The sequence below is a fragment of the Ursus arctos genome, unplaced genomic scaffold, assembly GCF_023065955.2.
Source record: "Ursus arctos isolate Adak ecotype North America unplaced genomic scaffold, UrsArc2.0 scaffold_4, whole genome shotgun sequence".
Lineage (NCBI taxonomy): Eukaryota > Metazoa > Chordata > Mammalia > Carnivora > Ursidae > Ursus > Ursus arctos.
In genome coordinates, this window is record NW_026623056.1 from 42,220,083 (window position 1) to 42,241,993 (window position 21,911).

General features: G+C 38.5%; 1 protein-coding gene across 1 annotated transcript in view; it reads left to right on the forward strand.

The window, feature by feature from the left end:
* The window catches only part of MORC1 (MORC family CW-type zinc finger 1), a 156,147-nt gene that overhangs the window by 69,225 nt on the left and 65,011 nt on the right, over window positions 1–21,911 (forward strand). Inside the window, exons 15-16 of the mRNA XM_048215067.2 lie at window positions 13,885–14,013; window positions 16,897–17,002. Of these exons, the coding sequence (XP_048071024.2) occupies window positions 13,885–14,013; window positions 16,897–17,002 (235 nt within the window). The remainder of the gene's footprint in view (window positions 1–13,884; window positions 14,014–16,896; window positions 17,003–21,911) is intronic.

Genomic DNA, 21,911 nt, shown 5'->3' on the forward strand with positions numbered 1-21,911 from the left:
TGGGCCTGGGCTAGGAAGATCCAGGCACTTACTGCCTCCTCCCTGGTACACAGGCTTCTGCTGGAGCCACTGAGCCCCCCTGAGCTCCCTCCTGTCCATAGTGCATGATGTACGGTGAACCCAGGACTCCAGGACAGATCAGGCCCCATCTTGTGTCTACCCCCATCCCTGCTGTGAATGTGCCACTGAATAAAGTCGGGGATATAAGGGGAAAAAAAAGAAGTGATGGAATCTTTAGATTTCTGAGGACATTAAGTCAGCAGGCTTTGTGTATGTCTGAGTAAAGTAAGTCCTGGTAGAAAGATAAACTTAGCTAACCCAGATATTTGGGAGAGTGAGCTGGCCAGCTAGGCAATTGCCCGTAATGACACAGAACTCTAGCACTATGCTTTAGATTAGATTATTATGTCTAATTTTAATTTCCTCATTACAGAGGGAATTAGAAAAGTTGAGTGTATGCAAGAAAAGCAGTGAAAATGATTAAATAAAAATATAACCTAAAAAGAGAAAGCAAAAGTTCTTTCTTCCTGAGGGAAGACACAGAAGAAACCTAACTTTCTTCAGTTTTGTGTTTGAAGGCTTGTTGTCATGGGGCCCCTAACCCTCTTCCTTCTAGTGTCCAGTGCACACAGCGGCGTGTTTTGGAGCTGGGAGCCAGGCAGCCCTAGGGGACTTTAGAGAATGGTTTGGAATCTTCGAATCCCTGTCTACCAATAATTGTCTACAATGACATTGTACCTTATACATACATATGCTACAGTTTTTCCAGTATGTATAGGTGTAGTTTGGGTGGTAAAATCTAGAATCACACAGGAGTGTTACTGAATTCAGTTTATTTTTTTGTCATGTATTTTCTCAGGTCCGGGGTGGGGAGCTAGTGGTTCTGAACTTATTTTGAGGCTTAAGGAGCTTCTCGTGGGAAAACACTGATACAGAATGAGAGAAAATGATGCGATGTTGCCAGGTGAGGTAATGAAGTTGACGCTTCCAAGGAGTTGGACCCATTCCTTAGGTTCCTGGAGCTTTGCCCGGAGCCTGCTGTGCTCACAGTTGAGTGAAGTGAAAACATTCTGGCCGTGGCTTTCACTTACTTCTGCCACTGACCGTCCCGGTGAAGTGAGACTTGCCCACTCTACTCCACCCAGGAGCCAACGCAATCAATGGGGCCGTAAGCAGCTTCACCGGCACTGAAGACCTCTTGCTTTGCTGTCCATCAGTTCAAGTGGAGTCCTTGGGGAAGTGGTTATGGAGCAGCTCTTGTCAGGTGCCCTGCTGACTCTCTAAGCCGCCATAGCAGCTCTCCCTTGTAAGTGGCCATTGGCCTCATGATCGTCCTCAAGAGTGTACAGGTCTCACTACGAACTGATTGGGGTTGGTATGTTGGTTGAAACTGGTTTGCCATCCCTACCCAACTGACTGCGTCATGAATATGAATGATCAGTGATCACGCATGGATCAGCTTAGGGAAGGGTCTGATGTCTGGCTTAGCTAAGAATGAGGGGTAATGATAAACAGGACGATGTTAACAGAGCAGGAGGCATGATTTATAATCCCCTGAGAATGGATGTGTAATTTCTATCTCAGGAGATCTTTCAAAATAGAATGTAATCATCTGTTTAGTTGCAGAACTGCCTGAAGTCAGGGACCTGATTTAAGCACCTTCATCATATGATTTTCCTGGTGCTTTGATTTCGTAACTGTTTTAGCCTTCCTTATTTTGATTGAAACCATCAAAGCTTTGCTTTGGTAGCTTATTACTGAATTCTATTACTTCTCCTCTCGGCTAATTGATTCCCTGGATGTCTTCGTACATTCTGTGAATAGATATGAAACTGACATCTAGGAGGATTTCGCCTTTCTCCTCTTTTTAAGTGGCAGAGTCTGTGTGAACTGCTCTTTTAGTTACTGGTGTTTGGCAAATGTTTAGTAAGTTATTGCAGCAGTTCCTGTTATTTTTTCCGAGTTTTAAAAGGCTCCTGAAAAATTAATCAGATTAATTTAAACATTTGGAATCTTCTGAATAAAGTACTCCGCACATAGCTTGCAGTAAATTAAATTTTCAGTTCTCAGATACTCGTTCTAGAAATTAGGACTTTAATTCTGTGTGCATTAATCCCTGATTATTCCACTAATTTAACAAGCTTGTTGATTATTCAAGCAAAAACCTCAAGATATGTATTCTTCTATAATTTTGAATATTATCCGTGTGCTTGTAGCCATTTCCTGTTTACAAAATAAGCTGAATTTTTAGATCAGAATACTTGGAGGATACTAATATAATTTTGGAATTAATAAAGCTTGGGTTATCTTCATAGTATTCTTTATAGGTGGGTGGAAGTATTTAAGATGTATTTTTAAAAATCAAGTACTTTTCAAATTTTGAAGTTTTACCTCTTTTAATTGATTTCTGGATGAAAGGGCAATTTAAAAACCATCATCAAGACATTAACAAAGCATTAACAAAAACATCAGTTATTGAAGCCACATATATAATAACCAAATGTCCATAATTATATACCACACCATTAGCCAAAGCCAACTTAATATAATGAATGATTATTACTAATTTTGCTATTTCTTGCCAGCGTACAATAGACAATTTTTTTTCCCAGCTCTATTAGGATATAATTGACAGAAAATAATGGTATATACTTAAGATGTACACATGATGATTTGATATACATATGCATTGTGAATTTCTTACCACAATCAAGTTAATCAACACATCCTTCACCTCACACAGTTACCATTTTGCATATGTGTGGAGGTAGAATGCTTAAGATCTGCTCTCCTAGCAAATTTCAAGTATACAGCATGGTACTACTATAATCATAGCTGCCATGCCATACATTAGATCCTCAGAACTTATTCACCTTATTACTGAAAGCCTGTACCCTTTGGCCAACATCTCCCCATTCACCCTACCCTATAGCCACTAGCAACCACCGTTCTACTTTGTTTCTATGAGCCCAACTTTATTTTTTTAGATTTCTACATATGAATGATATCATACAGTGTTTGTTTTTCTCTGGCTTATTTCACTTTGCCTAATGGCTTTTAGGTTCATTCATGTTGCAGATGGCAGGATGTCTAACGTTTTATGGCTGGATAATATTGCATTATCTAATCATTTTTTTTTAAACCATTCATCCACCAATGGACATAGAGGTTCCATATTTCTGTATCTTGGCTATTCGGAATAATGCTGTAGTGAACATGAGAGTGCCCGTATCTCTTTAAGGTACTGATATCATTTCCTTCAAATGTATATCCATCCACAAGTGGGATTTCTGGGTCATATAGTAGTTCTATTTTTAATATTTTGACAAACCTCCATACTGTTTTCCATAATGGCTGTACCAATTTACATTCCCACCAACAGTGCATGAGGGTTCCCTTTTCTCCATATCTTCATCAACATGTGTTATTTCTTCTCTTTTTGATAATAACCATCCTACTAGGGGGGAGTGATACTGTGCTTTTGACTTACATTTCCCTGATGATTAGCATCTTTTCATGTCCTTTGGCCAACTGTCTATTCAGGTCCTCTGCCCATTTTATTATCAGAGTATAAGGTTTTTGATTGTTTGTTTTTGCTATTGACTTGTGTGAGTTCCTTGCATATTTTAGGTATTAAGCCTTTATCAGATACGTGGTTTGCAGATATTTTCCTCCTCCTGTATGTTGCCTTTTCATCTTGTTGATTGTTTTCTTTGCTGTGCAGAAGCTTTTCAGTTTGATGTTGTCCCACTTGTTTTTTGTTTGATTTTTGTTGTTGTTGTTTGTTTGCTTTTATTATCTGTGCTTTTGGTGTCATATCCAAAATAGACCAGTGTCAAGAAGATTTTCCATTATTACTCAGCCATCAGAAAGAATGATTACCCAACATTTGCAGCAACATGGATGGGACTGGAGATTATGCTAAGTGAAATAAGTCAAGCAGAGAAAGACAATTATCACATGGTTTCACTCAATATAAGGAATAGCAGGGAGATCGGTAAGAGAAGGAAGGGAATAACGAAGGGGGGGTAAACAGAAAGGGGAATGAACCATGAGAGACTGTGGACTCTGGGAAATAAACTGAGGGTTTCAGAGGGGAGGGGGCTGGGGGGATGGGCTAGCCCCATGATGGGCATTAAGGAGGACAAGTATTGCCTGGTGCACTGGGTGTTATACGCAAACAATGAATCATGGAACACTGCATCAAAAACTAATGATGTATGGTATGGTGACTAACATATAATAATAAAAAAAAAGCTTTTTCCCTATGTTTTCTTCTATGAGTTTTATGGTTTCAGGACTTATGGTTAAGACTTTAACCCATTTTGAGTTAATTTTTATAAGTGGTGTAAGATAGGGCCCAGTTTCATATTTTTGCTTGTGGACATACAATTTTTCCAGCACCACATATTGAAGAGACTGTCCTTTCCCCATTGTGTGTTCTTGGTACCCTTGTCAAATATTAGGTGAGTGGGTTTATTTCTGGGCTTTCTATTCTATTCCAGTGGTCTGTGTGTCTCTCTTTATGCCATTATCATACTGTTTTAATTACTATAGCTTTGTAATATATTTTGAAATCAGAAGTCTGATGCCTTCAGCTTTTTTCTTCTTTTTCAAGATAGTTTTGGATTTTCAGGGTCTTCTGTAGTTCCATACAAATTTGGAGATTGTTTTCTGTACTACTTTTGCATTGAATCTGTGGATTGCTTGAGTAGTATGGACATTTAAAAAGTATTAATTCATCCAACCCAAGAATGTAAGATATCCTTCCATTTATTTAGTATCTTTTCAATTTCTTTCATCAGTGTCTTATTGTTTTCAGTATATAAGACTTTTACCTCTGTGGTTAAATTTAATCGAAAGTATTTTATTGTTTTTGATGTTACCGTAAATGAGATTTCTTTCTTAATTTTTCTTTCAGACAGTTTATTGTTAGTGGCAGAAATGCAATTGATTTTAGTATGTTGATTTTGTATCCTTTGTCTTTACTGAATTTGTTGATTAGTTGTAGCAAGTTTCTTGGTGGAGTCTTTAGGTTTTCCATATATGCTATCATGTCATCTGCAAACCAGAATTTTTTTTTTTTTTACTTCTTTCTGATTTGGATGCTGTTTATTTTTCTTCATATCTAATTGCTCTATGACTTCCAGTACAATGTTGAATAGAAGTGATGAGTAGGCATCCTTGTCTTTTTCCTGATCTTGAATAAAAGCTTTTAACTTTTCAGTATTGAATACGATATTAGCTGTGGGCTTGACATAATGGCCTTCATCGTGTTGAGGGACATTCCTTCTATACCTAATCTCTTGAGAGTTTTTATCTTAAAAAGATAGTGAATTTTGTCAATGTTCTTTTTTTAAATTGAAGCATAGTGGACATACACTGTTATATTAGTTCAAGTGTACAACATAGTGATTCAACATTTATATATGTTATGAAGTGCTCACCATGATAAATCTAGCTGTCATCTGTCATCATACAAAGTTGTTACATATTATTAACTATATTTCCTATATTACACATTGTATTCCCATCTCTTATTATTTTATAACTGGAAGTTTGCACCATTTGTTTATTTTATTTAGGATCATTTATTTGAGAGAGAGAGGGCATAGTGGGAAGGGGCAGAGGGAGTAGGAGAGAGAGAACCTCAAGCAGACTCCCCACTGAATTTGGAGCCCAACGTGAGGCTCAATCCCACAACCCTGAGATCATGACCTGAGCCAAAATCAAGAGTTGGACACTCAACTGACTGAGTCATTCAGGCACCCCTAGAAGATTGTACCTTTTAATTCTCTTCCCCTGTTTTGTTCATCTCCCCTGGCAACTACCAGATTGTTCTCTATTTATGAGTTTGTTTCTATTTTGTTTTGCTTTTTAGATTCCACATATAAGTGAAATCACATGGTATTTTTCTTTCTCTGTGTGATTGATTTCACTTAGCTTAATACCATCTAGGTCCATCCAGGTTGTCACAAACGACAGGATTTCATTCTTTTTAATGGTTCAGTAATATTCCATTGTATATGTATACCACATCTTCTTTATCCATTCATCTGTTGATGGACCCTTAGGTTGTTTCCATATCGTGGCTATAGTAAATAATGCTGTAATGAACATAGGCGTGCAAATATCTTTTTTAATTAGTGTAAATAACCAGAAGTGTAATTGCTGGATCATATGGTAGTTCTATCTTTAGTTGTTGTTTTTTTTTATAAAACTTCATACTTTTTCCATAGTGGATGCATCATTTTACATTCCCACTCACTGTGCACCAGGGCTGCCTTTTCTCCACATCCTCACCAACACTTGTCATTTCTTGTCTTTTTGATAATAGCCATTCTGACAGTTATGAGGTGATATCTTATTGTGATTTTGATTTGTATTTCCTTAACTGTCAGTGAGGTTGAGCATCTTTTCATGTGTCCATTGGCTATATGTATTTCTTTGGAGAAATGTGTATTTAAGTCATCCACCCATTTTTTAATTAGATTGGTTTTTTGGTTTTTTTCTTTTTTTTATACTGAGCTGAGTTCTTTATGTATTTTTGTTTTATTTAAATTCTAGTTAGTTAACATATAGTGAAATATTGGTTTTAGGAGTAGAATTTAGTGATTCATCACTTACATGTAACACCCAGGGCTCACCACATCAAGTGCCCTCCTTAATACCTATCATCCATTTAGCCCATCCCCTGCCCACCTCCCCCAGAGCAAGCCTCAGTTTGTTCTCTATAGTTAAGAGTCTCCTATGGTTTGCTTCCCTCTCTTTTTTTTTTTCTCTCCCCTGTGTTCATCTGTTTTGTTTCTTAAATTCCTCAGATGAGTGAAATCATATGGTATTTGTCTTCCTCTGACATATTTCACTTAGCATAGTACATTCTAGCTCCATCCACATTGTTGCAAATGGCAAGATTTCATTCTTTTTTATGGCTGAGTAATATTCCATTGTGTGTGTGTGTGTGTGTGTGTGTGTGTGTGTGTGTGTGTATGTATGGGTGTATATATATATATATATATATATATATATATATACCACATCTTCTTCATTCATCAGTCAGTGGACATTTGGGCTCTTTCCATAGTTTGGCTATTGTTGATAATGGTGCTATAAACATAGGGATGCAGGTTCCCCTTTGAATCCGTATTTTTGTATCCTTTGGGGAAATACCTAGTAGTGCAATTGCTGGGTCATAGGGTAGTTCTATTTTTAGCTTTTTGAGGAATTTCCATGCTGTTTTCCAGAGTGGATGCACCAGTTTGCATTCCCACTAACAGTGTAAGAGGGTTCCCCTTTCTCTGCATCCTTGCCAACATCTGTTGTTGTTTCTTGTGTTGTTAATTTTAGCCATTTTGACAGGTGTGAGATGGTACCTCATTGTGATTATGATTTGTATTTCCCTGATGATGAGTGATGTTGAGCATCTTTTCATGTGTCTCTTGGCCATCTGGATGTCTTCTTTGGAGAAATGTCTATTCATGTCTTCTGCCCATTTCTTAACTGGATTATTTGTTTTTCAGATGTTGCATTTGATAAGTTCTTTATAGATTCTTGATGCTAACCCTTTATCTGATATGTCATTTGCAAATATCTTCTCCCATTCTGCAGGCTGCCTTTTAGTTTTATTGATTGTTTCCTTCACTGTGCAGAAGCTTTTTCTCTTGATGAAGTCCCAGTAGTTCATGTTTGTTTTTGTTTCTCTTGCCTCTGGTGATGTATCTAGTAAGAAGTTGCTACGGCTGATGTCAAAGAGGTTGCTGCCTGTGTTCTCCTCTAGGATTTTGACGGTTTCCTGTCTCACATTTAGGTCTTTCATCCATTTTGAATTTGTTTCTGCGTATGGTATAAGAAAGTGGTCCAATTTCGTTCTTCTGCATGTTGTTGTCCAGTTTTCCCAACACCATTTGTTGAAGAGACTGTCTTTTTTCCATTGGATATTCTTTCCTGCTTTGTTAAAGATTAATTGATCATATAGTTATGAGTCCACTACTGGGTTTTCTGTTCTGTTCTGTTGATCTCTATGTCTTCTTTTGTTTCAGTACCATACTGTCTTGATGACTGCAACTTTGTAATGTAGCTGGAAGTCCGGAATTGTGATCCCTTCAGCTTTGTTTTCTTTTTCAAGATTGCTTTGGCTATTTGGGGTCTTTTGTGGAATATTTTGATATTAACCCTTACTGGCTATATGTCATTTGCAGATATCTTCTGCCATTCAGGATTTTGCCTTTTTGTTTTGTTGATGTTTTCTTTGCTATGCAGAGCTGTTTAGTTTGATGTGCTCCCTTTTGTTAAGTTTTTGCTTTTGTTGCCCTTTGCTGGAGGAGATCCAAAAAAATACTGCTCAGACTGATGTTCAAGAGCAACTGACTATGTTTTCTTCCAGGAGTTTTATGGGTTTTGGTCTTAATATTTAAGTCTGTAATTAATTTTGAGTTATTTTTTATATATGGTGTAAATTTTATTCTTTTGCATGTAGTTGTCCTCACATGTCCTTTCTACATGTATTGGGATGATGATATGTTTTTTATCTTTCCTTCCGTTAATGTGGTGTATTGCATTTATTGATTTGTGTATAAATCAATTTCATCCAGGGATAGATTCCACTTGATCATAGCATATGATCCTTTTTTTTTTTTTTGTGCTGTTGACTATTATTTCTTGTATTATTTTGAGGAGTTTTCCATCTGTATTCATTGGTGATATTCGCCTGTACTTTTCTTGTGGTGTCCTCATCTGGTTTTGGAGTCAAAATAATATTGGCTTTGTAAAATGAGTTTGGCAGTGTGCCCCTCTTAGCTATTAATTGTTATTTAAATGTCTGATAGAATTCACCAGTGAAGCCATCTGGTCCTGAGCTTTTTTTTGTTGGGAAATTTTTGTTTATTGATTAAATCTTCTTACCAGTTACAGATTTTTCAGATTTTCTATTTCTTCATAATTCAGTCTTAGACATTTGTATGTTTTTAGGAAATTACCCCTTTCTTATAGATTATGTGATTTGTTGGCATATAATTGTTCATAGCAGTCTCTTATCTTTTGTATTTCTGGGGTAACAGTTGTAATGTGTCCTCTTTGGTTTCTGATTTTGAGTCTTCACTCTTTTTCTTACTTTAATTAAGGGTTTGTCAATTTTGTTTATATTTTCAAAAAGTAGTTTTTAGTATCATTGATCTTTTCTATTGTTTTTCTGTTCTCTCTTTCATTTATTTCTACTGATATTGGCTATTTCCTTCCTTCTAAGTTTGGGCTTCATTTGTTCTTTTTCTAGCTCCTTGAGGTGAAAAGATTGTTTATTTGAGATCTTTCTTGTTTTTTAATGTATTTATTGCTATGAACTTTCCTCTTAAAACTGCTTTTATTGCTTTGTTAAGGTTTGGTATGCTGTTTCTATTTTCATTTATCTCAGTATATTTTTAAATTTCTCTTTTGAATTCCTCTTTGACCCATTGGTTATTTAAGAGTTTATTGTTTAACTTTTACCTGTTTTTGAATTTTCACCTTTTCTGCTATTAGTAATTTCTAGTTTATACCATTATAGTCAGAAAAGATATTTGATAATGATTTTAGTATTTGTCAATTTGTTAAGACTTGTTTGTGATCTAACATGATCTATCCTGGAGAATGTTCCATGTGTGTCTGGGAAGAATGTGTATGCTACTGCTATTGGGTGAAATACCGTGTGTCTGTTAGATCCATTTGCTCTAAAGTATGGTTCATGTACCTTATTTCTTTATAATTTTTCTCTGTGATTAATGTATCCATTGTTGGAATTGGGGTAATGAAGTCTTCTACTGTTATTGCATTGTCATTTATTTCTGCCTTCAGATTTGTTAATATTTGCTTAATATATATAGGTGCTCTGGTGTTGGGGTGTGTGTTTGTGTGTGTATATATACATATATACACACACACATATATATGTAAAATATATGTATATAAAATTGTAATTTCCTCTTGATGAATTTACTCTTTTACCATTATATAATGACCTCCTTTGTTTCTTGTTGAACTTTTTGGGTTAAAGTGTGTTTGTCTGGTATCAGTATAGCTATCCTCATTCTCTTTTGGTTTCTGTTTGCATAGGCTATCTTTTTTCATCCCTTCACTTTGAGCTTATATATATCCTGAAAACTGAAGTAAGTGTCTTACAGTCAGCACATAGTTGGGTGTTGTTTTTTAATCTACTCAGCCACTTTATGTTTTTGATTAGAGAATATAATCCATTTGCATTTAACATAATTGCTGATAGATAGGAACTTATCATTGGCATCTTATTGTTTTAATTGCTGTTTTTTGTTCCTTTGTTTCTTCCTTTCTTGCTGTCTTCCTTTGCAATGTGATGATTTTCTGTAGCGTAATGCTGTGAATCCTGTCTCTTTATCTTTTGTTTTGCTTTATTGTTTGTTTTGCTTTACTTTTGTTTATCCTAGGTTTTGCTTTGTAGTTACTGTGAGGCTTGCATAAAACATGCTTTAGTTATAACAGTAGCTTAAGCTTATGACAGGTTAACTTCAGTCTCATACAAAAGCTCTACCTTGTTACTCCCTTTCCCCACAAACATTCTTTGTTTTTTTTCACAATTCAGATGTTTTAATATTGTATATATGCTAAGAAATTATTATAGCTATACTTATTTTTAATACTTTTGTCTTAACGTTTATACTACAATTAAATGATTTATACACCACTCTTTAGTACTAGAGCATTCTGAATCTATGTACTTACTTTTACCAGTGAATCTTACATTTTCATGTTTTCAAGTTACTAATTAGTATCCTTTCATTTCAGCTTAAAGAATTCCCTGTAGCATTTCTTGTAAGGTAGGTCTAGTGGTAATGAAAAAGCTTAGCTTTTGTTTGGGAAATTCTTTGTGTCTCCTTAATTTCTGAAGGACATCTTTGCTGGGTAAATTATTCTGGGTTGGCAGCTGGTGGTGTTCTTGTTGTCGTTTTTGTTTTTGTTTTTTTAGCACTTTGATTATATCATCCCACGCTCTCTTGATTTACAAGGTTTCTGCTGAAAAATCCACTGATGGCTTGGTGGAGGTTCCCTCGTATGGGAGGAATTTTTTTCAGGGTATCTGTATAAATGTCTACAGACTGAGTAACACATAAAAGAAAATAGAAACCGGCATGATATGTTTCCTCCTGCTGCTATCCTTCTGACTTATTTATCCACTTGCTGAACCATCTGCCTAGTCTTCAGGGTCCAGTCCTTGGCAATTTGTTTTAATAGCATGTTGTAAGTTGCGCAAGTTGGAGTAGTTTCTGTCTGGAGAAACAAAGTTGAATTTCCGTTGACAGTTAGAAGAAGCTGTTTCTGACCCCCAGAGTGAATAATTCTGGTTGTTTTCTTTGTCCTGATATTTGCTTTGAATAGTATAATATCTTCTGTCAGGCCTGCTCATGATGTTTGGGCTACTGAATATCCTCTCTTCTGCTTTGATAGCCAGTCATTCTTTAGTATTATTGAATCTTGCAAGTAAACATTAAGCTCTGTGTGTCAGCCTCTGAAAACATAATCCTAACATAGCCACTGTCTTCAAGGATTTCGCTATCTAGAGGGAAAAATAGGCATAAAGTAAACTAAAATGTAATGTGTAAGCATTAAAGAATGATGTGATCACAGAGCAGGGATCATCCCCACCCTTGAGAGGTATGTGCCTGTTTCTAACATCCTAGTAGTTTTACCACCCTTAAGGTGTTTATGTTGGGGTTCACAGTTGATACTTGTTTTAGAAGTTATGTGGGTTGTGTTAACTGTGTTTAGTTAATATTTCATGGAGAGACATGACTTCACCTTCATTTTAACCCATACAGCACATTAATAAGAGGTATTTTGTCAAGATTAGCAGCGTTTTTTGAGGCCTTGTTACGTGCAGGATGCTGAGCTCCGTGTTGAGGGCATGCGAAGTTATAAAGCACAGTTCCTCCTTTGAAAAGGTACAGTATCCTTGGGGAAGCAGTATTTAGAGAGAGGATAAATATAATACAGCAGCAACTTAAATTTCTGCAGAGTGCTATAGTTTTTAGTACACCTTCGCATTTATTCTTCATGATAACCCTGTAAGGCAAGTTATTGTAAACACTTTATGATAAGAAAAATCAGTAGCTTCCCACCGTTATACAACTAATGTGTGGCAGAGACAGCAGTCCAAGCCATCTGACTCTAATCTGCAGCACCTCTCACTCCGACATAGTAAAAACTGAGTAGTTCATGCGGAAATCAGAGAATGAGGTCTCAAGCCCTGTCCAGACACCAAAAAATATTTCAGGATCTGGTGTGCAGTGAAGAAGTAGAGTCTGGGCTGGGCCAAGACTCAATGCTAAGCAATTAGCTGAACGCCAAGAGTTTGAGTTGAGAGAAGCCCAAGAAGCAGAGTCCAGAGGGAAATTGGATGCTGCTAGGAGTTTTGTAGAGACAAGGTAGGAGAGCTGGGAATTTGTGAGGGTCGTTTTCAGCCTGGCCCAATTTCATATTTCCTTTTGAAGATGGAGTTCCTTCTTTGCTGGTCTTAATGGCACATAGCATTCTGAACCTAAATTTTAACAGGAATAGTACGGTGTGAGGATGTTTATTTGTAGCTTGCATGGATTATACAGTCATATGTTAAGGTTGATGTAAGGCTGGCCCTACTGCATATATTTTATTTCCAAGGTGTGTGTGTTAGATTATCACTATTTGTATATTGGTTGAAATGTTTTATATCTGCCACCTTTCAAGTGCTCGGTTGCCACATGTGGCTGGTGGTTACCATATTGGACAGAGTGGTAAACTTGGATTCTTTAAAAAAAAATTTTTTTTTAAAGTAATACGTGCACATGTAGAAATATTCAGTGTTCAGAAGGTAAAAAATGAAAAGTGAAAGTGTCTTCTTCCCACCTTCTTCTCAATTTCTTTCCCTCTCCAATGGCACCTACTATTAAAACTTTCTGTTATTTCCTTTCAGGAATAGGAAGGCATATCCATCAAAATTGTATATGTATAAGCTTTTTATAAATTACAAAAATTGACTATGCTAGGTATTCTGTTTCATATCGTTTTGTTTCTTTTTGTTTCATATATTTTTTTAAAAGAAAATATTAACATGCCATCTAAGAGGCCTTGACTCAACTATGCATTTAGCTCTCACTGCCTGTTTTAAAGGTTGCCTACTGTCCTTTGTTTGGAAAGAGTGTTTTTCAGTTTCCTATTTTAGGTTTTTATGTTGTTTCCTTTTTTTTCTTTTGCTATTCAAACAGTATTGTGATAGATATAGTCTTTGTTTTGTATGTTTGCAGCGAAGGTCCTAGCAGTGCAATTGCTGGGTCAAAGGATCAGAGCACAGCCTCTTAAGAAGGGCTGCTAGTGGTCCTCCGTGACTAGTGCTGCGTCTAAGCAAGGAGGGAGTATAGAATCCGGGGTGAGGGTGGGGCGTAAAAGACTGGAAAGAAGGGGACCAGAGGTAAAATAACGGTGAAGAAACTGGCAGTGGGACAAGATGATAAGTATCTGTATCAATAGGTTGAAGGGTGGCCTTTAAGTTTAATCAGTACAGTCGCTTCTGGGAGTAGTTAAGAAAAAAATTTAAATGTTAATGTAGTTTATTGCAATATGTATATATTTTTATAACTGCTGTTGTATTTGTTTTAAAATATTGCAATCCTAATATATTTATTATATATAGTTTGGAAAATGCAGGTATAAAGCAGAAGACAAATTTGACCCATACTCACAGAAAACTATTAATATTTTTATTTCATATTTTTGTGTAGGTGTTCGTTTTTACACAGTTGAGACCATATTGTATATACATGTGCTTATATTCAAACTGCTTATCATCCTGATCTTGTTGATTTAATTTTCCTTCATTATTTTTTGCCTGCCTTTTTTCTTTTTTTTAAGGTAATAGAAATCTAACATTGTTTTGGAATGAATTTGGATACCAGAGTGACAAGGACATGGAGAAATCTTTAGATTCTGTTCAGTATCAAAGACGACAAGCCATGGCCATCCCATTCATCATTCAGTGTGGTGAGTGTTGAATTCCATTCCAATCAGCACTTAGTTCCCAGTAGCAAGTCATTGTGCTAGAAAATGGGTTGTGAGGGAGACAGAGGTGGGTAGGACAGCGTGCTTGCTTTCAAGGAGATTAGGGTCGAGGAAAGGTTTAGAAATACATGAAACTAATTGTAATAGAGATGAAAATAAGGTAAATGAGGTCAAAGAGTTGTCAAGTTATTTGAGGTTTAAAAGGGAGGTGATGGAAGTTGAGGCCAGGCTTCATGACAGAGGTAGCCTTTGCTATGGTCTTTAGAATAGATTTTTTTTTTTTTTTTACCTTCTTCAATATGGCCGCTTCTCTCCTTTTAGCTGTGGAGTTTGTTCTGCCAGTGTTCAGGTCTGTGTCTGGGGTATTTCGGATGATGTGATAGTTATCTAGCAGTGTTCGAGGGACAACGTGAGTCTGTGCTCCTACAGCTCCATCACCATCTTCCTCTACGTCTCTCGAAGGTAGAATTTTGAGCGGCGGAGAAGTAGTGGGGAAGGTGTGTTAATATCAAGTGTACACTTCAGCTAATTTTTTTGTGATAGAATAATAGAAACAGTTATTTTTCATTTTAATACTTAGCACTGTGTTAAATATATAGTACTTAGTATTTGACTACTGGATGAATGATCAGTGAATAATAAAAGACAAGAGTGTTTAGGTTGAGTAAACCCATTAGAGGGCTTGGAATGCCAGAGTAAGGAGTTTTTACTTTGATAAGTAATGATGAGGCTCTGGGAGTTTTTCAGTAGGAGAACATCATTGAAGCACTGAGCACTTACGATTGTGTGCCTCTGATACATCTTCTAGCCACTGTATAAAGGTTTAGAAAATAAAGACACACTCCTCTATCTGCAAGGAATCTGCCATCCAGAGGGGAAGGCAGCCAGGCAAACAAAAAAGCGCACAATAGTAGTTATTTACACTGTGCCCAGGGAACACCTGTCCCACCTTGTCCCTGGGGTGGTCCACAGAGGACCTGAGCATCCTATGTCACTTGTGGTAAGGTAGCTCTGGCAGCTCAGTGCAGGGTGATTGGGAGGAGGGCTAGCACAAAGGTTGAGGTCAGCGCTGTAGGAAGACTACTGGCATCATCCAGGATCCAGGGGAGAAATTGTAAATGTCCGAAGAAAATCATGGCTGTGTGATTTCAGAGGAAAATACACGCCAGACATTTAGAAGGAATAATTGAGGAAATGGATGATGCAGTAATATGCAGCATCCTATTGGACGGTAGCAATAATGGCTAAAAGTTAATGTGTGATTTTGATGTGTGCAGGGTACTGCCAGAATCCAGTCTCCGGTATCTGAGAGCTGTAAAAAATTGGGCAAATTCCTTAACTTCTTTAAGCCTCAGTTTTCAGACTTATAAAATGGGGTTAGTATTTGTAGCTACATCTTACAGCTTTGTGAAAAAATGAATTAACACATATAAAGTTTGCTAAGTGCTCAGGGTAGTGTATTAGGGTTCTCCAGAGAAACAGAAGCAATAGGACGGATGGGGGGATGGATGGATAGATATTAATTCTGGGAATTGGTTCACATGATTAAGAAGGCTAACGAGTCTCGAGACCTGCAGTCAGCAAGCTGGAGACCCAGGAGAGCCACTGGCTTAATTCCAATTTGAGTCTGATGGCCTGAACTGGGAGACCCAGTGATGTAGTTCCAGTCTGAATGTTGACAGGCTTGACACCCAGGAAGCGCTGATCTTTCAGTTTGAGTCTGAAGGCAAAAGAAAACTGATATCTCAGCACAAGACAAGAAGGAAAATTTCCTTTTTTCTTACAGGACAGTAAGCCTTTTTGTGTCTATTCAGTTCTTCAACTGATTGGATGAGGCCCACCGATGTTAGGGAGGGTAGTCTCTACTCAGTCTATCAGTGCAAATGTTCTCATCCAAAACACCCTCACAGACATACTCAGAATAATGTTTGACCAGATATCCGGGTTACCCCATGGACCTGTCGAACTGACACATAAAATTTACCATCATAAATAATGCCTAGCAATGTTAGCTTTTATCATTATTATGTCATTTAATCTTCAATGATCCTTTTAAGTAAGTGCTAATATTAATCTCTTTTTACAGATGATGATACTGAAGCGTAGGGAAGTACTTTGTCCAAGATCATAGATGTAGTAACTGGTAGAGCGATTCCAGTTCTTAGCCACTGTGACTTGAACACTGTGTGTTCTTAACCAGTGTGCATACTGCCGCGATCTTTGATGAACAGAGAGAATGTTTACCTAGGAGCCGTTAGCTGTGTATGTGGATAGAATTCAGGATTAGAGTTGAGAATAGCCTGGAGAGACTGGAGTGCCTTGGTTCTATAGGCAGGGAAGGAGTGAAAGGAGGAAATAGACGAAAGAAGTCAGAAATCACAGGCTGGAGAGTGGGGTAAGAGCAGGAGACCGGTGCAGAGCAAGGAGTGTAAGTGATTCAGAGAGCTTGATTGTCCTTGTTATGGTAGTTGTGTGTTTGGAGATGGAAGGTGGTGTGGCAGCAGAGGGATCGTAGGTCGGAGAAAATGAAAGAGACGAGTCACTAGAAGTCTTCTGTGGTTCAAGAAGAGGTGGGGAGGGACCTAGTCAACATTCTTCTGGCTGAAAGGAGCAGGAACTCACCGGAGAGAACTTAAGCAATAACAACAACAGCAATAATAACAACACTGTACTGGTGGTGTTTTAGGGTAGCTCATAGAATCCTGGACTAGTTGTACCATCAGATAAAGGTACGTGGTCATGGATTCACTTGTCTCTGGATAGAAAGCTATGTCATACTTTTGGTATGTGCAGTCTGACGTATTATTTGCTATGTTCACTTCTGACTGTGCTCTTTCTTGTGTGTGATTTTGTTTTCATTATCAGATCTTTGCCTTAAATGGAGAGTCTTGCCTTCTTCTATTACTAATCAGGAAAAAGAATTTTTTGACCTCTGGATTTGTGCTAATAATCCTAACCTCTTGGAAAACAGGTAGTTTTTGATAGTTTTCTAAAATTCATTATCCATTTTTAATTCCCAAAAATGCATATGTGTGAAACCAGAAAATGTCAGTGATAGATACATTTCAGCTTGGTAGCGGTCATCCCTGTGAACTTTCTAGCTCCTTGCCACCTGTGGAAAGATACTTCGTTAGTGTGCTTTTCCATCAAGATAAAGGAGACCTGCATGTAACTATTTGCAAACTTTGGGATGTGCAGCTCTGTGCTTCCGCTGGCAGGAGACCATGACCCAGTGTTGGAGTTCTGCCTTCTAGTTCGTTTTCACACCACATACGGCCTTATTGTAAAGGAGTCTTACCCAGAGGCTGTCTCCAGGGACACTAACCTGTTAGACCCTATGCATTTTCTATTTAAGTAACATATTGATTTCATTGCTTTGAGCTCTTGGAGGAAGTAGTTCAGACTAAAACAGGAAAAAGACCGATTAAGTATTGATGAATGTCACTGTTATCACAGGCCCTTTAGACTTACATTATTTTCCTTGGGGAGGGAAAGAATGAGTATCCCCCTTTAAAGAAGGCACCCCTAAATCAAACATTTGCTTCTCCGTGGAGTTTGTTCTAAATTCTTTGGCCTGAAGAAGTGGATCAATATTGCTAATACAGAATAACTCCTGTTTGGTTATTTTTATCCAGCCCTAAAAAAAAAAAAAAAAAAAAGAAGGGGGGGCGCCTGGGTAGCGCAGTTGTTAAGCGTCTGCCTTCAACTCAGGGCATGATCCCGGCGTTCCAGGATCGAGTCCCACATCGGGCTCCTCCGCTGGGAGCCTGCTTCTTCCTCTCCCACTCCCCCTGCTTGTGTTCCGACTCTCGCTGGCTGTCTCTCTGTCACATAAATAAATAAAATCTTAAAAAAAAAAAAAAAGGGAAAATTAAAACACACACACACACCCCAGCATTTAGAAACTGCTACCCCTTCCCCCTGGAGTCCCCAAGTTACCCATATTTAGAGACTAAGGAAAAAACCAGAGGTGGTAAGAGCTCTTAGATTCCTCAAGGCCCAGGGCTTTTTAGTCTCGTTTCTTGGTTTGTAGCAGAACCTGTTTTCCCCAAATAAACTTTGTTCAGACCCCAAATATATGAGATAAATGTAGAACTTCCCTGATTAAATTGGAAGCTGGGAATCTGAGGGCCCAAGACTCCACTTCTCATTTCTGTTCTGGACTCTCTGTAGAAAGCCTAGAGCTCTAGGGAGCATGATTATAAAATACTGAGCTAGCCTCGCGCCTTCATTTTAGAGAAGTGAACATTGAAGCCCAGTGGGGGCTAGGAAACCTGTTCATGAGGTTACTGGCCAAGGTGTCTGACTCCTAACTGGGCTCTGGCCCTGGCTTGAAACTGAAGTATCTCCTACAGAGGAGTCAGGGGTTGGCCTGGTTTCAATATTAAGAAGAGTTACTAATATTGATCCCTTCCTATGAGCTAAGAACTTTTCATTCAGTATTAAGATAGTGTTTTAAGTTCTGACTCTGGGGCCAGACTGCCTGTGTTTGACTCCTCTGGCTCCATTAGCTGTGAGATCTTGGATAGGTGACAGAATCTCTCTTTAACTTGGCTTTCTATCACTTAGAATGGGGTGTAATCACAGTACCTTTTGCATCTTCTCTGGGTCCTGCTGAGCCCCTTAGAAAGTCAGTTTACTGACTTCCTGGTTAATGGGAGCTTCTTAGTTCTAAGCCATGAGAATTTAGGTCCCTCCCCACAGATCTAACATATATTTGTGGCTTCTTAGCCCAGTCTTGGGCCTTCTCGGACCCACAGAACTGGTATCTATCTTCCACGGTTTTCCTTACCTCCGGCTTACCATTGTCTGTGTATTGGCACACTCTCACCCTCTCCTCCTTGAAAAGTGGTGATGCCATCACGGAGCATTGCAAAATTAGTTTCAAAGCTGCATCAGTTCTCTTTTACACATTCAAACAGTGTCCCTTGTGACAACAGGCAAGAGAAATTTAGCCACATTGACAGAAAACGGATGGTCCTTCAAAGCTTAAAACGCAGAGTTGTCTTATAATTTAAGTCCTTGATTCTTGAAATATAATGACATGATTTTGACCATGTGTATTTCATTTCCACTGAAAAGATTAGGACAAAAAATATGCTTGATGTGACAGCAAGAGATTTAGGGGACTTGTAAAGAAAATCTCCTAATCTAGTTATGAGGGCAATTACTTGAGAGTTGACACTTCCTTTACTGGAAGTCATTAACAACTCTAATTCAGTGTGGTAGGATGGACCCTGTGTACTTTGAGAACACACCATGAAATAGCAAAACCTATGCCATTGGATTTGGATAGAATCCCATAAAATCAGTGTATGAAAGTGATGAGAAGTATAGTATAGTTATTAGGTAACATTTGGTGAATGGAAGGCCTGAGTAATGGGGTAAAATGTGGCATTGTCTCTATTTACAGAAAGTATAGTGTTATTGTCAGCAGTTAATTGCCAGTCGTCAGCGGGGTTAATGGCAATGAACAGCATTTAAATGAACAATGTCAGTGTAACCAGAACTTAGGCAGGAAACATAATAACAGCTTTCTCTTACGTAACAATTACATACGTTATCTCGTTTCCTCTTTACAACAACCATATGAACGTGCATCGTTTCTCAGAGGAGGAAACAGTGAGGCCAGGGGAGGCCCGGTGACTGGTCCAGGATGCCTCCCTAGAGCTGAGACTTGAAGGCAAGCCTTTGGATGCAAACCTGTACTCTTTCTGCCTTATCACACCCAGTCTCTGAAGGCATCTTGTGTGTGTGTGTGTGTTTTAAATTTTTTTATTGGACTATAGTTGACACGGTGTTACATTAGTTTCAGGTGTACTGCACAGTGATTGAACATCTGCATATGTTGTGCTTGCTCACCGCAAGGGAAGCCCCCATCTGTCACCATGCAAATGCTATTACAGCTTCATCGACTATATTCCCGATGCTGTGCCTTTTATCCCGTGACCTATTCATTCCGCAGCCAGAAGTCTGTTATCACCCGTCCCCCTGCCCTCATTCTGCCCATCCCCCAACCCTTTCCCCCTGGCAACCACTAGTTTCTTCTCTGTAGTTATAAGTCTGATTCTGCTTTGTATTTGTTTATTCATTTATTTTGTTTTTTAGATTCCAAAGGCCTCCTTTTAACATTTCAGGAAGCCTAATGCCAGTCATATGCTCTGTGGTGACAAAATGTACCATCTTACAAATGGTAGTATTACTCCGAGCTGGTCACCCAGGTGGGGTAAAATGATGAAGCCATTCGTCTTTGGGCCACCAGAGCATCTTTTTCCTTTCCGCTTTAAGCACAGAGGGAGGCTAGACAATTTTTATCACAGTACCTGGGAAATAGGTATGCATATACTTCCATTACATTCACGCTATGCGTTTATCTGCATTTGGAAATAGGGATCACCAGCAGGGTAGAAATGACGCCTATCATTTGATCGAACCAAAACAGTCTAAATTGTGAAAGGGATGATGTTTAAAATATCCACGGGTCGTATTGCAAGTTAAAATCTTTAAAGATCATTGAATGGATTCTGTGTTTTATTAAAACACTTGAGGTTTCTCTTTTCTGAATAAAAACTTCATGTTTTTAAGTTTATGTTCATTTTCTCAAATGAAATAGAAACCTATGTAGGTACCATCCCACAGATGTCTTCAAATCAATGCTGTCGGTGGCTGTATTTATAGTAGATGCCCCCTGATTGGTTTCTCTACCCCCCTTTTCTGAACGTAACAGTAACAACAAATACCATATGTGGGTGGAATGAAGTGTTTTTTCATAGTCGTACTTGAATATGGTTGTAGGTCTTCACTCTTCTCTCTTTCTGGGGGGAAGGGAAATATGGCCTGCAGCTCTGACAGACAGAAATCATCGGTTTGATCTGCTTCCCTTTCCTGTACTGGCTCAGAAAGGAGAAGGCCCTCTTTCTAGTCTCAACCTCCTCGTCCCCATCCTAGCTTAACAACACGTTTATTTTATACAAACTTTGTCCCTCCCCCTCCCTTTAGTGCCTGTCAAAATAGAAAAACCCTTGTGTAAAGCAGGCTCTTAGAATCAACCTTGGCATTTTGCTCCACTCCTGAACATTCCCAGCCATACCCTCAATAGAGCCACGCCTGGGGGGGGGGGGGGCTGAACTTCTAGTCCTTGACAAACCTTGATACCAGGGGAAACAATATAATATCTCAGTTTTTTTATAGTTTGGCCAACTCAGCTCCCCAGAACATAGCCTTGGAACCAAAAGAAGGGGAGGGAAAAAAAGGACCCCCAAGCTCTTGAGCCATATGTTTCAAAAATCATTAGTGTTTTATGTAACTATAACGAGGGAGGCTCTATGCACGGTCTGCTTATTGGTCATCTACACCCAGTTCTACTGGATTATATGGCATGTGTGTTGAAACAGCACAGCAGTAGGGCTGGGAAGCGCAGTGGCTGCCAGCAGCAGGTCCGCACAACAGCAGGGAGAGAAGGATGTGTGCCTGCTGCAGCAGGATCGTGGGGCTAATCCGTGATGAAGGGCTGCCCCGGGCGCGGTGACCCGCAAGGCTGTCACTGAGCACTGCATCCTCTCCCAGGGGTCCCTGCTCTTCACAGTCAGCCTTCGAAATGGATCCACGTGTTTCAGAAGCAGAATTATTTGGTGTCGTTTAGAGAGACGTATAGATTCCTACCTGAAATTTTTTTGGGGAAAAAATGTTTGGCAGTGAGAGAAGCTTCAATTATCTAAAAGCATTTTTGCAAAAGGTTTCATTTCATGATAGCGCAGGATAAATGAAGCAGTCGTAAAAGAATGAATGTATTCTCCCATTCTTGTAAATATACCATCCTCTACGTCTTCCCTTAAGCTCTTCTCCACGCGAACTGGAGATTTAACGTCCTGTATTACGTC